The sequence below is a fragment of the Equus asinus genome, chromosome 3, assembly GCF_041296235.1.
Source record: "Equus asinus isolate D_3611 breed Donkey chromosome 3, EquAss-T2T_v2, whole genome shotgun sequence".
Lineage (NCBI taxonomy): Eukaryota > Metazoa > Chordata > Mammalia > Perissodactyla > Equidae > Equus > Equus asinus.
This window is the reverse complement of record NC_091792.1, coordinates 75,708,084-75,724,654: the sequence shown is the minus strand read 5'-3', so window position 1 is coordinate 75,724,654 and position 16,571 is coordinate 75,708,084. Positions and strand designations below refer to the sequence as shown.

General features: G+C 35.4%; 1 protein-coding gene across 1 annotated transcript in view; it reads left to right on the top strand.

Moving 5' to 3' along the window:
* LOC123276113 (uncharacterized) overlaps positions 1–16,571 on the top strand; it is a 153,296-nt gene that overhangs the window by 94,351 nt on the left and 42,374 nt on the right. Inside the window, exons 4-5 of the mRNA XM_070506539.1 lie at positions 4,048–4,087; positions 12,947–13,085. Of these exons, the coding sequence (XP_070362640.1) occupies positions 4,048–4,087; positions 12,947–13,085 (179 nt within the window). The remainder of the gene's footprint in view (positions 1–4,047; positions 4,088–12,946; positions 13,086–16,571) is intronic.

Sequence of the window (16,571 nt, the reverse complement as noted above, 5' to 3'; positions counted from 1 at the left end):
GCTACCCTAGCTTTTGGTTTCCCTTTGCATGTAATATCTTTTTCCATCCCTTTACTTTCAGTCTGTTTGTGTCCGTAATGCTGAGATGAGTCTCTTGTAGGCAACATATATTTGGGTCATGTTTTTTAATCCATTCAGCCAAAAAACATTTACATTTAAAGTAATTATTTACATGGATGGACTTACCATGGCCGTTTTGTTGTTTTCTGGTTGTTTTGTAATTCTTCTATTCCTTTCTTCCTCTCTTGTTCTCTTCCTGTGTGATTTGATGATTTTCTCTATGGTATACTTTGATAACTTTCTCTTTATCTTGTATATCTCCTCTAGCCTTTTACTTTGTGGTTACCATGAGGCTTACTTAAAACATACTTGCCTGCTCACTCCATGTTGAACCCTGAGGGGATAGCTCTGGTGAGTGCTGCATTCCTGTTAAGAATGCTTATTTATTTGCCATAGTCTTGTGGGTCCTGTGGACACAAGCCCATTGGCTTTCAGAGCTAGGTGTTTTGGGAGTCTGTCTGTTTGGTGAGAGTCTTAAAATTCGGAGCACTAGATGTGGAGGTCAAACCCTTTGCTCCTCAGGGAGAAGGTGGAGTTGGGGATTCCCTTCTGACTGTATGGCATTGTGGCAGGGGTGGGGTTTATGATGAGAGTGTGTCTCAGCCTTTCCTACCTGTTTCAACCTGGGTATTTTTGCATTTGTCCCGTGTGTACGAGTCGCTAGTCTAGTTTCTGGATCTCTTTCAGAGGGAATGCTCCAAGTGTAGCTGTACATTTGGTGTGTCTGTGGGAAGAGGGGAGCTCAAGATCCTCCTATATCATCATCTTGGTCAACCCTTGGGGGAGAAAAAAACAACTTTACAGTTTTATTTTAAGTTAGCCTAAGCAAAACTGTTAGAAGCAACTATTAGGAATATATGTATATATATATATATTTTTTTTTTTTCCACTGACATAGCCAAGTAAAAAGTCACTTGGATTGTCAACTAGTTTAATTTTAATCTACATCTCTTTAGTGGACATTTGTACTCACTGGCAGCCAAGCATCTGAGCCCCTTATCTATGCTTGGGAGTATTTCCTACCTTATGAGTTTTGGTGATAGGCACAGACCACCTGCCTATGTGGAATCTTGGGAAAAAAACCCAGACATTTGTTTCACTATGCTTTGCAGCTAGCAAATAGGCATGTGACCTAAGCTGAGACTTAGATGCACTTGTCCTGTACTTTGAATTAGAAGCTAGTAACACAAAGAAGTAGGGACTACAGAGCTTCTATTGTAGTTGGAAGCAGTTGCAAGAGCTGCAGCAGGATTGAATTTTAATGCCAGTGATGCCAGGGGGTGGTGTTCACTGTCCAGGAGTGGAACTGGTGCAGTCAGTGGTGTTTAGTATTCACCAGTGCTGGCAGTGGTGTCCTTAGGAGACTAATTATGGCTTGATTTTGACTATGATGCCACAGCTCCCTAGACTTCCTTGTTCTTGCCAGGTGCCAAACGTGCTTCCTCAGCCTTGTTGACATGTTTGTTGGTTACCTGATTTTCTTTTAATAAATTTATTTTCTGTTTAAATTAACCAAAGGAGCTTTCAATTTCTTGTAACTTAAGAATCCTAACTGATGCAGTTTTCTTTTCTAGTGCAGGTAATTGAGAGTGACTATATTTGGTAAAACATTTAGACATATAGTACTATTTAGTAGCATTGGTTGCCTTAATAATAATTTAAAATGTTCTTTTTATGAAATTGCCTTTGACTTATACGTTAGGATCTTTTTTCACTTTCACTGTTGTCTAGTATTAGTAGGCTAATCTAGCAATTGGTCTTGAAATCCTAATTAATTTTTTCTTAGGCACATAGGAATAGGTATTATGGAGTACATAGAATTTGGTGAGAGCCATAAGAGTGTCCTGGATAATGGAAAATCAGCCTGGAGTAAAATCACTTGATTTATACATATATGAAGACTGTATTTAGGCTTTGGCTAGTCCCTAATTCTATTGATCTTTATAATGTGGGAACTTCTTATAGAATTGATTTTTCTTCCTACTGTCTCTGTAATCTGGATTGTTTAATACTGCTGGCTCTGTCATACTTCTTATATTTCGGAACTTTGAAAAGTCACTTTGCTTTCTCTTTTTTTGAGGAAGATTAGCTCTGAGCTAACTGCTGCCAATCCTCCTCTTTTTGCTGAGGAAGACTGGCCCTGAGCTAACATCTGTGCACATCTTCCTCTACTTTATACATGGGACGCCTACCACGGCATGGCTTGCCAGGCGGTTCCATGTCCACCCCTGGGATCTGAACTGGCGAAACCCAGGCCGCCAAAGCGGAATATGCACACTTAACTGCTGCACCACCGGTCCAGCCCCCACTTTGCTTTCTTTGCCTTAAATTTTAAAGTGATGGAGAATAAACTAATCTCTAATGTCCTCTCTAGCCTTAGCATTTGATGGGTCAATGAAATGTGATTTATTTTCTTTTTCTTTTCTAAAGTTTGAATGCCAGCAGTCCACTTATGCTGCGTGGATCTGGACAGATCGAATTCTTTGCTCAGTGAACTCAAAATGGTCAATTAAGACATAGCTATTGGGAAGTATGTTAAAGTACAAGTTCAGTAAGTACCAAAGTCTGGGGGTATTCAGTAACTGTCATTCATGTAGTTTATGAAAATCATTTGGAAAATGAACAGCTTTGTATATTCACAGTTGACATTCTTGGAAGACAGTATAATATCTGGTTGAAAACTTCAAAACCAGAATGCTTAGGTTTCAGTCTGGCTCTACCATTTATTAGCAGTGTGACCTTGGGCAAGTTACTTAACCTCTCTGCATCTTAGTTTCTTCATCAGTAAAATGGGGATAAAAATAGAACCTACCTTACAGAGTTCCTGTGAAGATTAAATGAGTTTGTACATGTAAAGTATCTGAAGTGTCTAGAAAGCTGTAAGACATATGGTACTCATCATTAGCAATTATTATTTTCATGTTATTATATAATCTCATGTAGCTAAAATACATTTTGTCATTTTACTTATAATTCTTGTACAAATCTTGAATTTGAGATCATAGTTTCATGTATATCTAAAAGATTTATTGTGCATATCTGCTTATTTTGTCATGAATGTTTTATAGCATTCTACTATTATTAATAGAGCAAATAATTTATAACCATTAAATATTGCACTATCATGGGATTCGTTGCAGTGTTTGGCACAGAGATCATAGGTGTGAAGCACATCCATAAAAGCTAGCTGTGTTTTAAAGAAGTTATGAGATTTCAAGTATGCATAGCTGATATAGTAATGTAACTGAATTGCTCTAATAATAAACTTAACATTTCTTTCAATCCTATATAGATTTTGGTCCTTTCTCTACTTCCTGTTGATAGAAGTAGAATATTGAAATACAAGGAAAATTAAAATGGCAGCATTGACCAAGAATATTGCTATCATATGAGAATGTTTCAGTGGTACCTCCTTGCCAATGCATTGATTTCTCTTTGCTTATCTTGATTTTATAATTCAGATGTATTTTATGCTTCATTATTAATGATAGGTGTAGAGCCTTTCTTATTAGTTCTTGGATTTTCTATCTAAGAAAATTTTGTGAAACAGTATATACTATAACATTTGAGAACATTTTCATAGTTTCTTTTCATAAAATAGCATAATTATCACTATACTTTTAGATTTTAATTCCAAATCTTTAATTCAACTAAAATGACATCATTTTATTTTATTTATGTATTTATTTTGGTGAGGAAGATTGGCCCTGAGCTAATATCTGGTTCCCATCTTCCTCTTTTTGCTTGAGGAACATTGTCCCTGAGCTAACATCTGTGCCAATCTTCCTCTATTTTGTATGTGGGATACTGCCACAGCATGGCATGATGAGCAGTGTGTAGGGCCGTGCCTGGGATCTGAACCCAGGAACCCTGGGCCACCAAGGTGGAGCATGTGAACTTAACCAGTTTGCCACCAGGCTGGCTCAACAATCATTTTAGAGACCATTTCTTTAATCATTGTGTTTTTTATCCTGTTTCCTTTTTCAGGACCAGGGTTCTGATCAAGCAGGAAAGGAGAAAGCAAAAGGTAAAGAGAATATGTTTATTTGTGTTAGCTTTATGAAAAAAGTGATCTTCTGAAGCATTTTTCCAAGGGTAATAACTAAGTGAAATTGGAAGACTCTCTTCCTTTAGTCTTCTCAACCTTGTAGATAGGTTGATAACCAACCATTTTGCTTAGGCAGAGACTTAAGGACCTTGTTGATTCTTGTTGTCATTCTAGTTCCAAGATGTATCCCAAGTCTGATAACTTCTCACTACCTATACTATTAGCACCCTGATTCAAATCATCATCATTTATTGCCTAGAGTAGTATAATGGCCTTATAACCTACCACCTTTTTTGTTTTTTAATTACATTGATCATTACACAGTAAAGTTGAGCATGTATGTACATTACAGCTCAGCAGTATATATCTGAGTGAAACTCTTCCACTTGTGAACTTTGAGACATGTACAAGCTTGTTTGGATATTGTTGTTGTTAAGTAGCAAACAAAAAAAAGAGAGAGAAGGAGGAGAAAGAGAGAAAGAAGGACAGGGGAGGAGGAAGGAAAGGGGACCACCCAAATGTCCATTAGCAGTAAAATGGTTAAGCAAATAGTGGCATACCCAAGTAATGATGGAGCAGTGAAAATGTTTCAACTACGTGTAATTAGTGTGGATGAATCTCAAAAACATAAAGTTGGATAAAGAAAGCAACTCACAAAAGAATACAAGCAGTAAGATTCCGTGTACGAAAAGTTCCAAAACAGAAAAAATATGTTCGAAGGTAGTAAAATTTAAAGAAAAGCAAGGGAGTGATTATTATGAAAGCAGGATAGTTGTTAACTCAGTGAATTGATGCTTCATTGTAAATTTAACTTGTATTTCCTTGATTACTAATGAGACTGACTATCTTGTCATTCAGGTTTCCTCTCTTGTCAGGTACTTTTCCAAGTAGTTTTTCATTTTTTATTTGAGTTGTTTGTCTTTTTCTTATTGTGTCTATGTATTTAGGAATTATTTGTCAGGTATATTTGTCCTTTGGCTTTTAATTTTAGTTTTTCAATCCTGTCTTTGAAGAAAAGTTCTTAATTTTAATGTAATTGAACTTATCACTGTTTTTCTGCTTTATCTTTTACTCCTTTGTAGTCTGTGACACAGTGGTTAGTATGATCTTTTAAAGACACAAATCAGAATTTATCATTCCCCAGCTTAAAAGCCTCAATTGCTTTTCATTGCTCTTAGAATGAAATCTGATTTTACCAAAGTCTAAAAGAACCAGAAGGATCTGCACCCTGCCTGCCTCTCTGACCTTGTTTCTTACTACTTGTCCTATTCATTTTATTTCAGCCACATGACCTTCTTTCTGCCACTGTTCTTTGTCTGGAATAGTCTCCCTTCAGATATTTGCATGTCTGGCTTGTCAACATTTGAGTCTCAGCTAAAGTATGTCCTGTTAGATTGGCCTTCTCTGATCACTACATCTAAATAGCTCCCTGTCCTCCAAATGCTGTCTCTCCTTTACCCTCTTTAATTTGTCACTCTTTCATAATCCTATATTTTCTTAGAAATTTGTTTATTCTGTCCCCCCATTAAAATATCTTCATGAGAAGAAGGATTTTACCACGTTTGTTCATTTTCTATCTCCTGTGCCTTGAACTGTCTCTAGCAATAACATAGACACTCAATAATAAATAAACTATGAATGAAGGCTGTCCCAAGACTATTTTTAAAAAGTAATCTAACTGTATCTGGATCATTCTTTTGAATATTTATCAGAAAGGGAAAGACACATGGCTCTTCCCAAGGTGTTGATCTCTAATCGTGTCACTTTTCTCTTCTTTGAAAATTTCATACCTTCTTCCTTTACCTCCCCAAACCTCTCTTTCCCAACACTATTCTTTATCACTTCATGCTCGTTAAATGACCTTGTATCATAGTTCAGAGGAAATAGAAGCTATCAGATGAGAATTATCTCAAATTTCTACCACCAGTTCTATAAACCACCTTCCTTCTTCATCCATCTTCTCTTTCCCTCCTCTAACTACAGAAGTAATTCCCTCTGATAAAAGGAAGGTCTCTCTGTCTGTGATCTGGATTCCATTTACTTCCGCTTTCCATTGATATTTACACATACTGAATTTTCTCCTATTAGACAAGTAAAGGTGTTTCTGGGTCCTTTCTCTTTCCTGCTATGCCCTTTCACTCTCATCTCCCATTTGTTCCTTAGTCCACTTCACTGTACAGCTCTTACTAGTGTCAAAATTGAACTTTATAAATCATACAGACAGAAAATCAATAAGGAAATATTGGTCTTAAATGACACATTAGACCAGATGGACTTACTAGATATATGCAGAGCATTCTATCCCAAAACAGCAGAATACACATCTTTTCAAGTCGGTTGGAACATTTTCCAGGATAGAGCATATGTTAGGCCACAAAACAAGTCTCAGTAAATTGAAGAAGATTGAAATCATATTAAACATCTTTTCTGACCACCATGGTATGAGACTAGAAATCAACTAAAAGAAGAAAACTGGAAATAACAAAACATGGAGTCTAAACAACATGCTGCTCAACAACCAGTGTGTCATTGAAGAAATCAAAGAGCAAGTAAATGATACATGTCTACCTAAGGAAGTAAGAAAAATCTCAGATAAACAGTCTAATCTTACAACTAAAGGAACTAGAAAAGGAAGAACGAACAAAACCCAAAGTTAGTAGAAGGAAGGAAATCGTAAAGATCAGAGCAGAAATAAATAGAAACTGAAAAAATACCATAGAAAAGATCAATGAAACGCAGAGCTGGTTCTTTGAAAAGGTAATTGATAAACCTTTAGCCAGACTCGTCTAGAAAAAAAGAGAGGCCCCAAATAAGTAAAATCAGAAATGAAAGAGAAGTTATGTCTGACACCTCAGAAATGCAAATATCATGATATTACTATGAACAATTAGATGCCAGCAAATTATACAACCTAAAAGAAATAGATAAATTCCTAGAAACATACAGTCTTCTAAGACTGAATCAGGAAGAAATAGAACATCTGAACAGACTGATTACTAATAATAAATTGACTCAGTAGTCAAAAAACTCCCAAGAAACAGAAGTCTAGGACCAGATGGTTCCACAGGTGAATTCTGCCAAACATTTAAAGAATTAATACCTGTCCTTCTCAAACTATTTCAAAAACTTGAAGAGGGAGGAATGCTTCCAAACTCATTCTATGAGGCCGACATTACCCTGATACCAAAACCAGACAAAGACACTACAAAAAGAGAAAATTATAGGCCAATATCCCTGATGAATGTAGATGCAAAAATCCTCAGCAAAATATTAGCAGACTAAAATCAACAATACATTAAAAGGATCATACACCATGATTAAGTGGGATTTTTCCTAGGCATGCAAGGATGGTCAGTATGCACACATTAGTCATTGTGATATGCCACATAAACAAAGCAAAGAATAAAAATTGTATGATTATCTCAATAGATGCAGAAATAGCTTTTGACAAAATTCAACATCCATTTATGATAAAAATTCTCAACAACGTGGGTATAGAGAGAACCTACCTCAACATAGTAAAGGCTGTATGTGACAAACCCACAGCTAATATCATATTCGATGGTGTAAAGCTGAAAGCATTTCTTCTAAGATCAGAAACAAGACAAGGATGCCCACTCTCACTACTTTTATTATATTGGAAGTCCTAACACAGCAATTAGTAGGAAAAATAAAAGCCAGCCTGATTGGAAAGGAATAAGTAAAACTGTCACTGTTTACTGATGACATGATACTTTATACTAAATATATATATATACTTTTTATTTTATATATATTGTTTATATATATATACACACACACTAAAAACTCTACCAAAAATTATTAGGATAAATGAATTCAGTGAAGTTTCAGGATACAAAATTAATATACAGAAATCTGTTGGGTTTGTATACACTAATAACGATCTATCAGAAAGAGAAATTAAGAAAACCCTCCCATGACAATTGCATCAAAAACAATAAAATACATAGGAATAAATTTAACCAAGGAGATGAAAGACCTATACTCTGAAAGCTATAAGACATGGATGAAAGAAACTGAAGACAAATAAATGGAAAAATGTATTGTGCTCACGAATTAATACTGTTAAAGTGTCTGTACTACCCAAAGCAATCTACAGATTCAATGCAACCCCTATGAAAATACCATTGGTATGTTTCACAAAACTAGAACAAATAATCCTAAAATTTGTATAGAACCACAAAAGACCCAAAACAGCCAAGCAATCTTGAGAGAGAAGAAAGCTGGAGGTATCACATTTCCTGATGTCAAACTGTACTACAAAGCTATAATAATCAAAACATTATGATACTGGCACAAAAACAAATGCAGAGATAATGTAACAGAATAGAAAGCCCAGAAATAAACCCACAAATATATCGTCAATTAATCTACAACAAAGGAGGCAAGAATATTCAGTGGGGAAAAGACAGCTGTTTCAATAAATGGTATTCGGAAGACTGGACAGCTCTAGGCAAAAGAATGAAACTGGACTACTTTCTTTCGGTATGTGTAAAAATAAACTCAAAATGGATTAAAGACTTAAACGTAAGACCTGAAACCATAAAACTCCTAGAAGAAAACTTAGGCAGTAATCTCTTTGACATCAGTCTTAATAATTTTTTGGATCTGTCTCCTCAGGCAAGGACAACAAAAGCAAAAATAAACAAATGAGACTACGTCACACTAAAAAGCTTTTACACAGAAAAGGAAACCATCAGCAAAATGAAAAGGCAATCTATCAAATGGGAGAATATACTTGCAAATGATATATCTGATAAAGGGTTAATGTCCAAAATGTATAAAGAGCTCATACAACTCAATATCAAAAAAATAATTCAATAAAAAAATGAGAGGAACTGAATAGACATTTTTCCAAAGACATTTACAGATGCCCAACAGACATGTAAAAAGATGCTCAACATCACTAATCCTAAGGGAAATGCAAATCAAAACCATCAAAAGACAATAAATGTCAAGTGATAGTGAGGATGTGGAGAAAAGGGAGCCCTCGCGCACTTTTGGTGGGAATGTATACTGTTGCAGCTACTATGGAGAACAGTATGGAGGCTTCTGAAAACATTAAAAACTAATATGTGACCCAGCAGTTTCACTTCTGGGTATTACCTGAAGAAAACAAAAACACTAATTTGAAAAGAAATATGCACCCTTATGTTCATTGCAGCATTATTTGCAATAGCCGAGATGTGGAAGCAGCCTAAGTGTCCATCGGTGGATATATTGGTAAAGAAGATGTGGCATATATTTATTCAGTGGAATACTAGCCGTAAAAAAGAATGAAATCTTGTCATTTGTAGCAACATGGATGGATATAGAGGGTGTTATTCCAAGTGAAATATGTCAGACAGAGAAAGATAAATATCATCTGATTTCACTTATATGTGGAATCTAAAGAACAAAACAAATGAACAAACAAAAGAGAAACAGACTCATAGACACAGAGAACAGGCTGGTCATTGCCAGTGGTGAAGCTGGTGGTAGGTTGGGCAAAATAGTTGAAGGGGATTAAGAAGTACAAACTTTCAGTTATAAAGTAAATAAACCATGGGGGTGTAATATACAATGTAGGGAATATAGTCAATAATATTATAATGACTTTGGTGACAGATTGTTGGTAGAATCATTGTAGTGATTATTTCGTAATGTGTGTAAATGTCAAATCACTATGTGTACACCTGAAACTAACATAATGTTCTATGTTAACTAAAATTCAATAAAAAAATTTGAACTTTATGTTATTCAATTCCAAAGATATTTTTCATATACTTTAATGTGTCATCATCTGCTTTTCCATAACCTTCATCTTTTTTGTTTTGGTGATACAAACTTTATTTAGCACTTCATGAAGTGAACAGTCTTCTTTCAGAGAGCTGCTGCCCGTTCCCTTCATCTTGAAACAAGCTCTTCCCTTGCTTCCTTTGACACGTTCTTAAGATTTTATTTGTCTCCCAGCCTGCTCCTTTTAAATGTCTATTTTCAATTTAAAATTTGATTGTCTTCTGGAAGTTTTCTATTTATCTTCTAATTATTTTTTACTTGTCTCTACCAAATGAGACTTGTTAAAAAAAGTTGAGCCTAACAACAAAAAATCAAACAACCCAGTCAAAAGATGGGCCGAGGACATGAACAGACATTTCTCCAAAGAAGATATACGGATGGCCAATAGACATGAAAAGATGCTCATCATCACTCATCATCAGGGAAATGCAAATCAAAACTACACTAAGATATCACCTTACACCTGTTAGAATGGCAAAAATAACCAAAACGAAAAGTGACAAATGTTGGAGAGGTTGTGGAGAAAAAGCAACCCTCATACACTGTTGGAGGGAATGCAAACTGGTGCAGCCACTATGGAAAACAGTATGGAGATTATTCAAAAAATTAAAAATAGAAATACCTTATGAACCAGCCATCCCACTACTGGGTATCTATCCAAAGAGCTTGAAGTCAGCAATTCCAAAAGTCCCATGCACCCCTATGTTCATCACAGCATTATTTACAATAGCCAAGATGTGGAAGCAACCTAAGTGCCCATCAACTGATGGTTGGATAAAGAAGATATGGTATATATATGTATACACACACACACACGTATATATATGTATACACACACACACACACGCGTGCGCGCGCGCGCAATGGAATACTACTCAGCCATAAAGACGGATAAAATCGTCCCATTCACAACAACATGGATGGACCTTGAGGGTATTATGTGAAGTGAAATAAGCCAGATAGAGAAAGACGAACTCTGTATGACTCCACTGATAGGTGGAAGTTAAACATATAGACAAAGAGAACTGATTGTTGGTTACCAGGGGAAAGGGGGGGTGAAGGGAGTGCACAAAGGGTGAAGTGGTGCACCTACAACATGACTAACAATAATGTGCAACTGAAATTTCACAAGGTTGTAAACTATCATAATCTTAATAAAAAGTTAAAATACCACACAAGAAATATTTAGAAATAAACTTGATATCCTATAATATGAAATATGTCACCAAAAGCCATTGGAAGTCATAACTATACATATAACATATTTTAACAATCTGTCTTTTATACTCATGCTTTAGTACATTTTTTTACTAAATAAAGATTTGCTTGTCTTAGATATCCCCTTAGGAATTGTATGTGGAGGTCTAACTGTCCTAACAACTTTGTTAATGTGCTAAAAAGATTGGAAATGTGTTTTGAATTTATTGTTTATTTGATATTAAATAATAAAATAGTGAAATTGTCTGCAAAAGTTACCCCCCCCAAAAAAAGTTGAGCCTAACCTTGTCAGGTAAATTAATTACATACCTTTGTTCTCTCTAGGAAAAGAAAGATTAGAGGTTATCATGATGGATAGATTATGAGGGTTCAATCTCTTCAGCTGTGTCCCCTGGAGTAAAGGCTTGCTCCCTTCATACACAGTGTTTGTACTGTTCTCCTTCATTCCTGGAACATTATCTTCCCACACTCTGGCTAACTCTGACTCATCCATCTATCTTAGAAGTCATTTTCTAAGAAAGCTTCCCTCTCCTCCTGCCCTCCCTCTGCCAACTCTCCCCACATCTACCAGTAGTTTACATACTCCTGATGCTCAGTTGTAATTGTTTGTGTCATTCTCTTTCTCATTATGGTCTTATCCTTCACAGAGTACAGTGCCTTAGGAAATAATATCTTAATTCCAAGACACTGTCAATTATAAGATCCAGAGTCATGTTTTTCAAAGGGGAAAAATATTTACATCCTGAAGGTTCTGTCATTTCATTGCTGACCATAGTGTGATCTTTTTAAAGAAGCCCCAATGTGGAGTTGCACATCACTCAAACGGAACACTTTTTTATCTGTGGTTAAGTTTGCATAAAAATGCAGCATTTACTTTTTTGCTTGATAGCTGGCAAGTCTCTTACAGTTCTTATGTTTTTTAGAATCTTAAAAGTCTATTATAGTTAATATTCTGAAATATTAATGTGATAAAACCTTAACTTCTTGGAAAAATGATACTTCCTCTTGCATTAAATTTTTTACCATCTTGGACTTTTTTCACTTTTTATATCTCACATTTATAATCACGTTTATGCCATTGTGTTATGAGTTATATAGTGAAGAAGATGTTTTCACAATTTGTTATAGTGTCTAATACATAATAGTTGCTCAATAAACAAATTTTGAACAAATGCCTTTGAACTTCTTAAATTAAGGATGTAATCTGAGAGAAAAAGAATGAAAAGAAGAATAATTCTGCTCAATCAGAAATAAATACTGAATGAAAAATGATAATTATTTACAAGTCTGGTTTAAAAGAAAATCTAGGAGTCATGGGGAGATAACAGAATTAAGTTAGCTCTGGCTGCAGATAAGTTCTCACATAGCTTCTTTTTGTTTTTCTCTTCTCATTTCAGTTGACTTTTATTGGCACACAGCTATGCGTATCTTTAGGCTTTTTATATCTGTGGTATAGCATACTTTGCAGAAAAACAAGTTTTTAGCCTATCAGATTTGTTTTATCAGGTTTTTAAAAACGTTCCACATTCAGATAATTTTTTTTAATCTTTTGATACCTGGGAATGGCTTTATACAGTTCTGTTTTAAAGGCATTACGCTTAACAAAAGAAAGATTATAAGAAGCTATAATTTAGAGTCTTTGGGCAAACTACAAGTTGTCATGATTCATTTTAATTTATATGTAAACATGTAAAAGAGGTGTCACAGAAATATAAAAAATATCAAGTCAATTATTTAATAGCATTATTGCTTTTTATTATTGATGATTCTGCCTGAAACTATATGGTTGCTAGAATAACTTTTTATTTTTAATTTTTTTAGGAATATTTTGAAAAGAAAAGGTTAAAATCAAAAATGAAATTCCGGGAAGTTTTATCCCCTGTCAAGAATTCTGCTGTCAGTTTAGACCTCCTTAACCTGTATATGGTGAATCAGATATCTTGCCAGAAGAAAAGACCTGGTAAGTAAGCCTCTCCAGTAACATTTTGTTTTGAGTCTGATGTGATCATAATGTTTAGTTTTCCAATAATTTTGTAATTTTAGAACTCAAAGGATGTGGAAAGTAATTTTAAAACTTGATTGCCCTCTTAAATTAGAAGCTTTGTTAGTCTCTGCTTAAAATGTTTTATTGTTTAATCCATTTATTTTTTTTTAGGTGGTGTGTTATATAAAATTAATTTTATAAGGTATGGTTAAACTTATAGCGCTGTTGTTTCAATTATTATGTTATTTTGTCTAGGCAGATAGTTACCAAAGTTTGGCTAAAGAGCAGGGAATAAATATCTTTACTGTCTTATCCTATTTGGAGAATTTGTTTGAAAGGAAGAGCTGAACAAGTTTTTGCCTCAATGATTAGTTTCCTATCTCATAACTTGAATTTCTTAGACATTCTTGGGATGTTAACTATAGTAGTCTAATACTTCAAAATAAAGTTCATTTTGTCCTGCACTTTGATTCTTCAAGTAAATAAAAAGTTTAATCAGAGTATTTTTTTCTCTCTCAAGGAAACTTGTGTCTGATATGTAATTTTTAAAACAAGTGCTAAAATGAGAGCTTAAGAACTGAGTTCATAAAAAAGGGATTGAAATTGATCACAGTATTGTTAGTGTCTCCTCTTTTCCTTTCTGCGCTATTTTTGTTTCTCCACAGATGACAGTTGTCACAAGTAAATGTAGTCACACTTTAGTAGAAGTAAATACATTATTAATAAACTTTAGGAATAAAAGTTTCTGTTGTAAATATATTTGCTATATTTAGTTCTTTTTCTTCATTTATGTAATAGTGTTATCAGCTATTGTCACCATGTCTTACATTAGATCCTCGGATCTTATTCATCATTTTGCTGAAAGTTAGTGCCCTTTTCCCAACCTTTCCCTATCCCCCAGTCGCCAGATCCTGGCAACCACTTTTCTATTCTCTGTTTCTATGAGTTTGACTTTTTTTTTTTTTTAGATTCCACATGTAAGTGATACCATGCAGTATTTGTCTTTCTCAGTCTGGCTTATTTCACTTAGCATAATGCCTTCTAGCTCCGTCCATGTTGTCACACATGGCAGGATTTCATTCTTTCTCATGGCTCAGGAATATTCCATTGTATATATACAAACACACACATATACACACCACACCATCTTTATCCATTCATCCATTGATGGACGCTGAGGTTGTTTCCATATTTTGGCTCTGTGAATTATGCTGCTGTGAACTTGGGAGTGCAGATATCTCTTTGAGATCTTGTTTTCATTTTATTTGGATATATACCCAGAAGTGGGATTGCTGAATCATATGATAGTTCTATTTTTAATTTTTTGAGGAATTTCTATATTGTTCTCCATAGAGCTTGCCCCAATTTACATTCCCACCAACCATGCACAAGGGTTCCCTTTTGTCCACATCCTTGCAAACACTTCTTACCTCTTGTCTTTTTTTTTTCACTTTTTGTGAGGAAGATTGGCCCTCAGCTAATATCTGTTGCCAATCTTCTTCTTTTTCTTTCTTTCTCTCCCCAAAGCCCCAGTACATAGTTGTATATCCTAGTTGCATGTCATTCTAGTTTTTCTATGTTGGATGCTTCCACAGCATGGCTAGATGAGCAGTATATAGCTCTGTGCACAGGGTCTGGACTGGCGGACCCTGGGCCACTGAACTGGAGCACACAAACAACTATTTGACCACGTGGTCAGCCCCCTCTCTTGTCTTTTCGATGATAGTCATTCTAACAGGTGTGAGGTGATATCTCATTGTGGTTTTGAATGCATTCCCCTGAGGATTAGTGATGTTGAACACCTTTTCATGTACCTGTTGCTCAGTTGTATGTCGTCTTTGGAAAAATGTCTGTTCAGAGGGTCCTCTGCTCATTTTTTAATCGATTGTTGTTTTTTGATATTGAGTTGTATGAGCTCTTTATGTATTTTGAATATTAATCCCTTATCAGACAATATGATTTGCAAGTATTTTCTCCCATTCTTTAGATTGCATTTTCATTTTGTTAGTGGTTTCCTTTGCTATACAGAAGCTTTTGGGTTTGATGTAGGACCAGTTGTTTATTTTTGCTTTTATTCCTTTTACTTTTGGTGTCAAATCCAGAAAATCATCATGAAGACTGATGTCACGGAGCTTATTCCTTATGTTTTCTTCTAGGAGTTTTATGGTTTCAGGTCTTGTATTTAAGTCTTTAATCCATTTTGAGTTGACTTTTGTGTATGGTGTAAGATAGGGTTCCAGTTTAATTCTTTTACATGTGGCTGTCCAGTGATGTATTTAACTTTATATATTTCCTTTCTCCCTCACTCTGTTTTCATTCATACATTGAGCATATGTTTTTTGAGTACTTACCCTAAGTATTGTATTGGATTCTGGAAGTAGAACAGAAAATAACAGGGGCAGGACATGCTGCTGTAGGGGAGGAAGAGAATTCCTCTATCTCTTGTAGGTTCTTCTGGCTGGGCTATGAATTAAATTGACATGAGACAGAATAAAAGGAGAAAATCAAACAAAGCTTTGTAACATGTATACATGGGAAAAATCCAGGAAAACTGGTTAACTCCCAGACTGGCTAAGGTTGTCATCTTAAATACCGTCTTTGGCTAAAGACAAAGGAGCATGTTGGGGGTGGGAGGGAGTCAGTTATGGGAGATTACCAGAAAAGGACAGTAAACAAGAGAAAGGTTATTATGCGGATTTAAGTCCTTGCCTTCTGCCTTGATAGGAGTTTCTGGACATAAGGACATCCCCCCTCTTCCTGGTACAGAGAGGGAGTTACCTTTACAAATGGAGATTTCCCTTACAAATGTAAATGTGTTTTACAGAGGGTAGCTTCTACTTTTCAGAGCTTCTCGCCTGTCTGCAGTTTCTTAAAAGTAATCAGCCCCAAATAATCCTCATGCCAAAGAGACACATTTTGGGGTGGCCAATTCTGATCCCCCACACTACCAAAAAATAAGGCACCTTGGCATATTGAATATTTTGAGCTGAGGAATTTGAGGAAGCAGCATGTGCAGGAAGGATTTTCATGTGAGAGGTGCCCTCGCTATACCCCGAGAAAAGGAACGTTGTTATCTCCAACGCAGAGGGAACACCGTGAGGAATCTAATGAACAGACCTTGCTGTTTCCCTCAGTTTACTACACTTAGCTGATACCTCTTTTTGTCCTGTCACATTTCCCCAGGACTTTCCGCTCTTCATCAAACCTAGCTTAAAAATGCTCAGGTTTAACCACTTTGGGTCTTCATTTCCTTACAAAGTTTTCCACATAAAACTTATATTAAATAAATTTGTATGCTTTTTCTCTTGTTAATCTGTCTTTTTTTACAGGCCCCCAGCTGATAATTTAGAAGGGTAGAGAGAAAAGATTTTTCCTCCTCTACCAAAGCAAGATTTTATTAGGACTCATGACTGCAAATTACAGAAACTTAAAAAATATATATTTACTTAATTAATGTTGTGG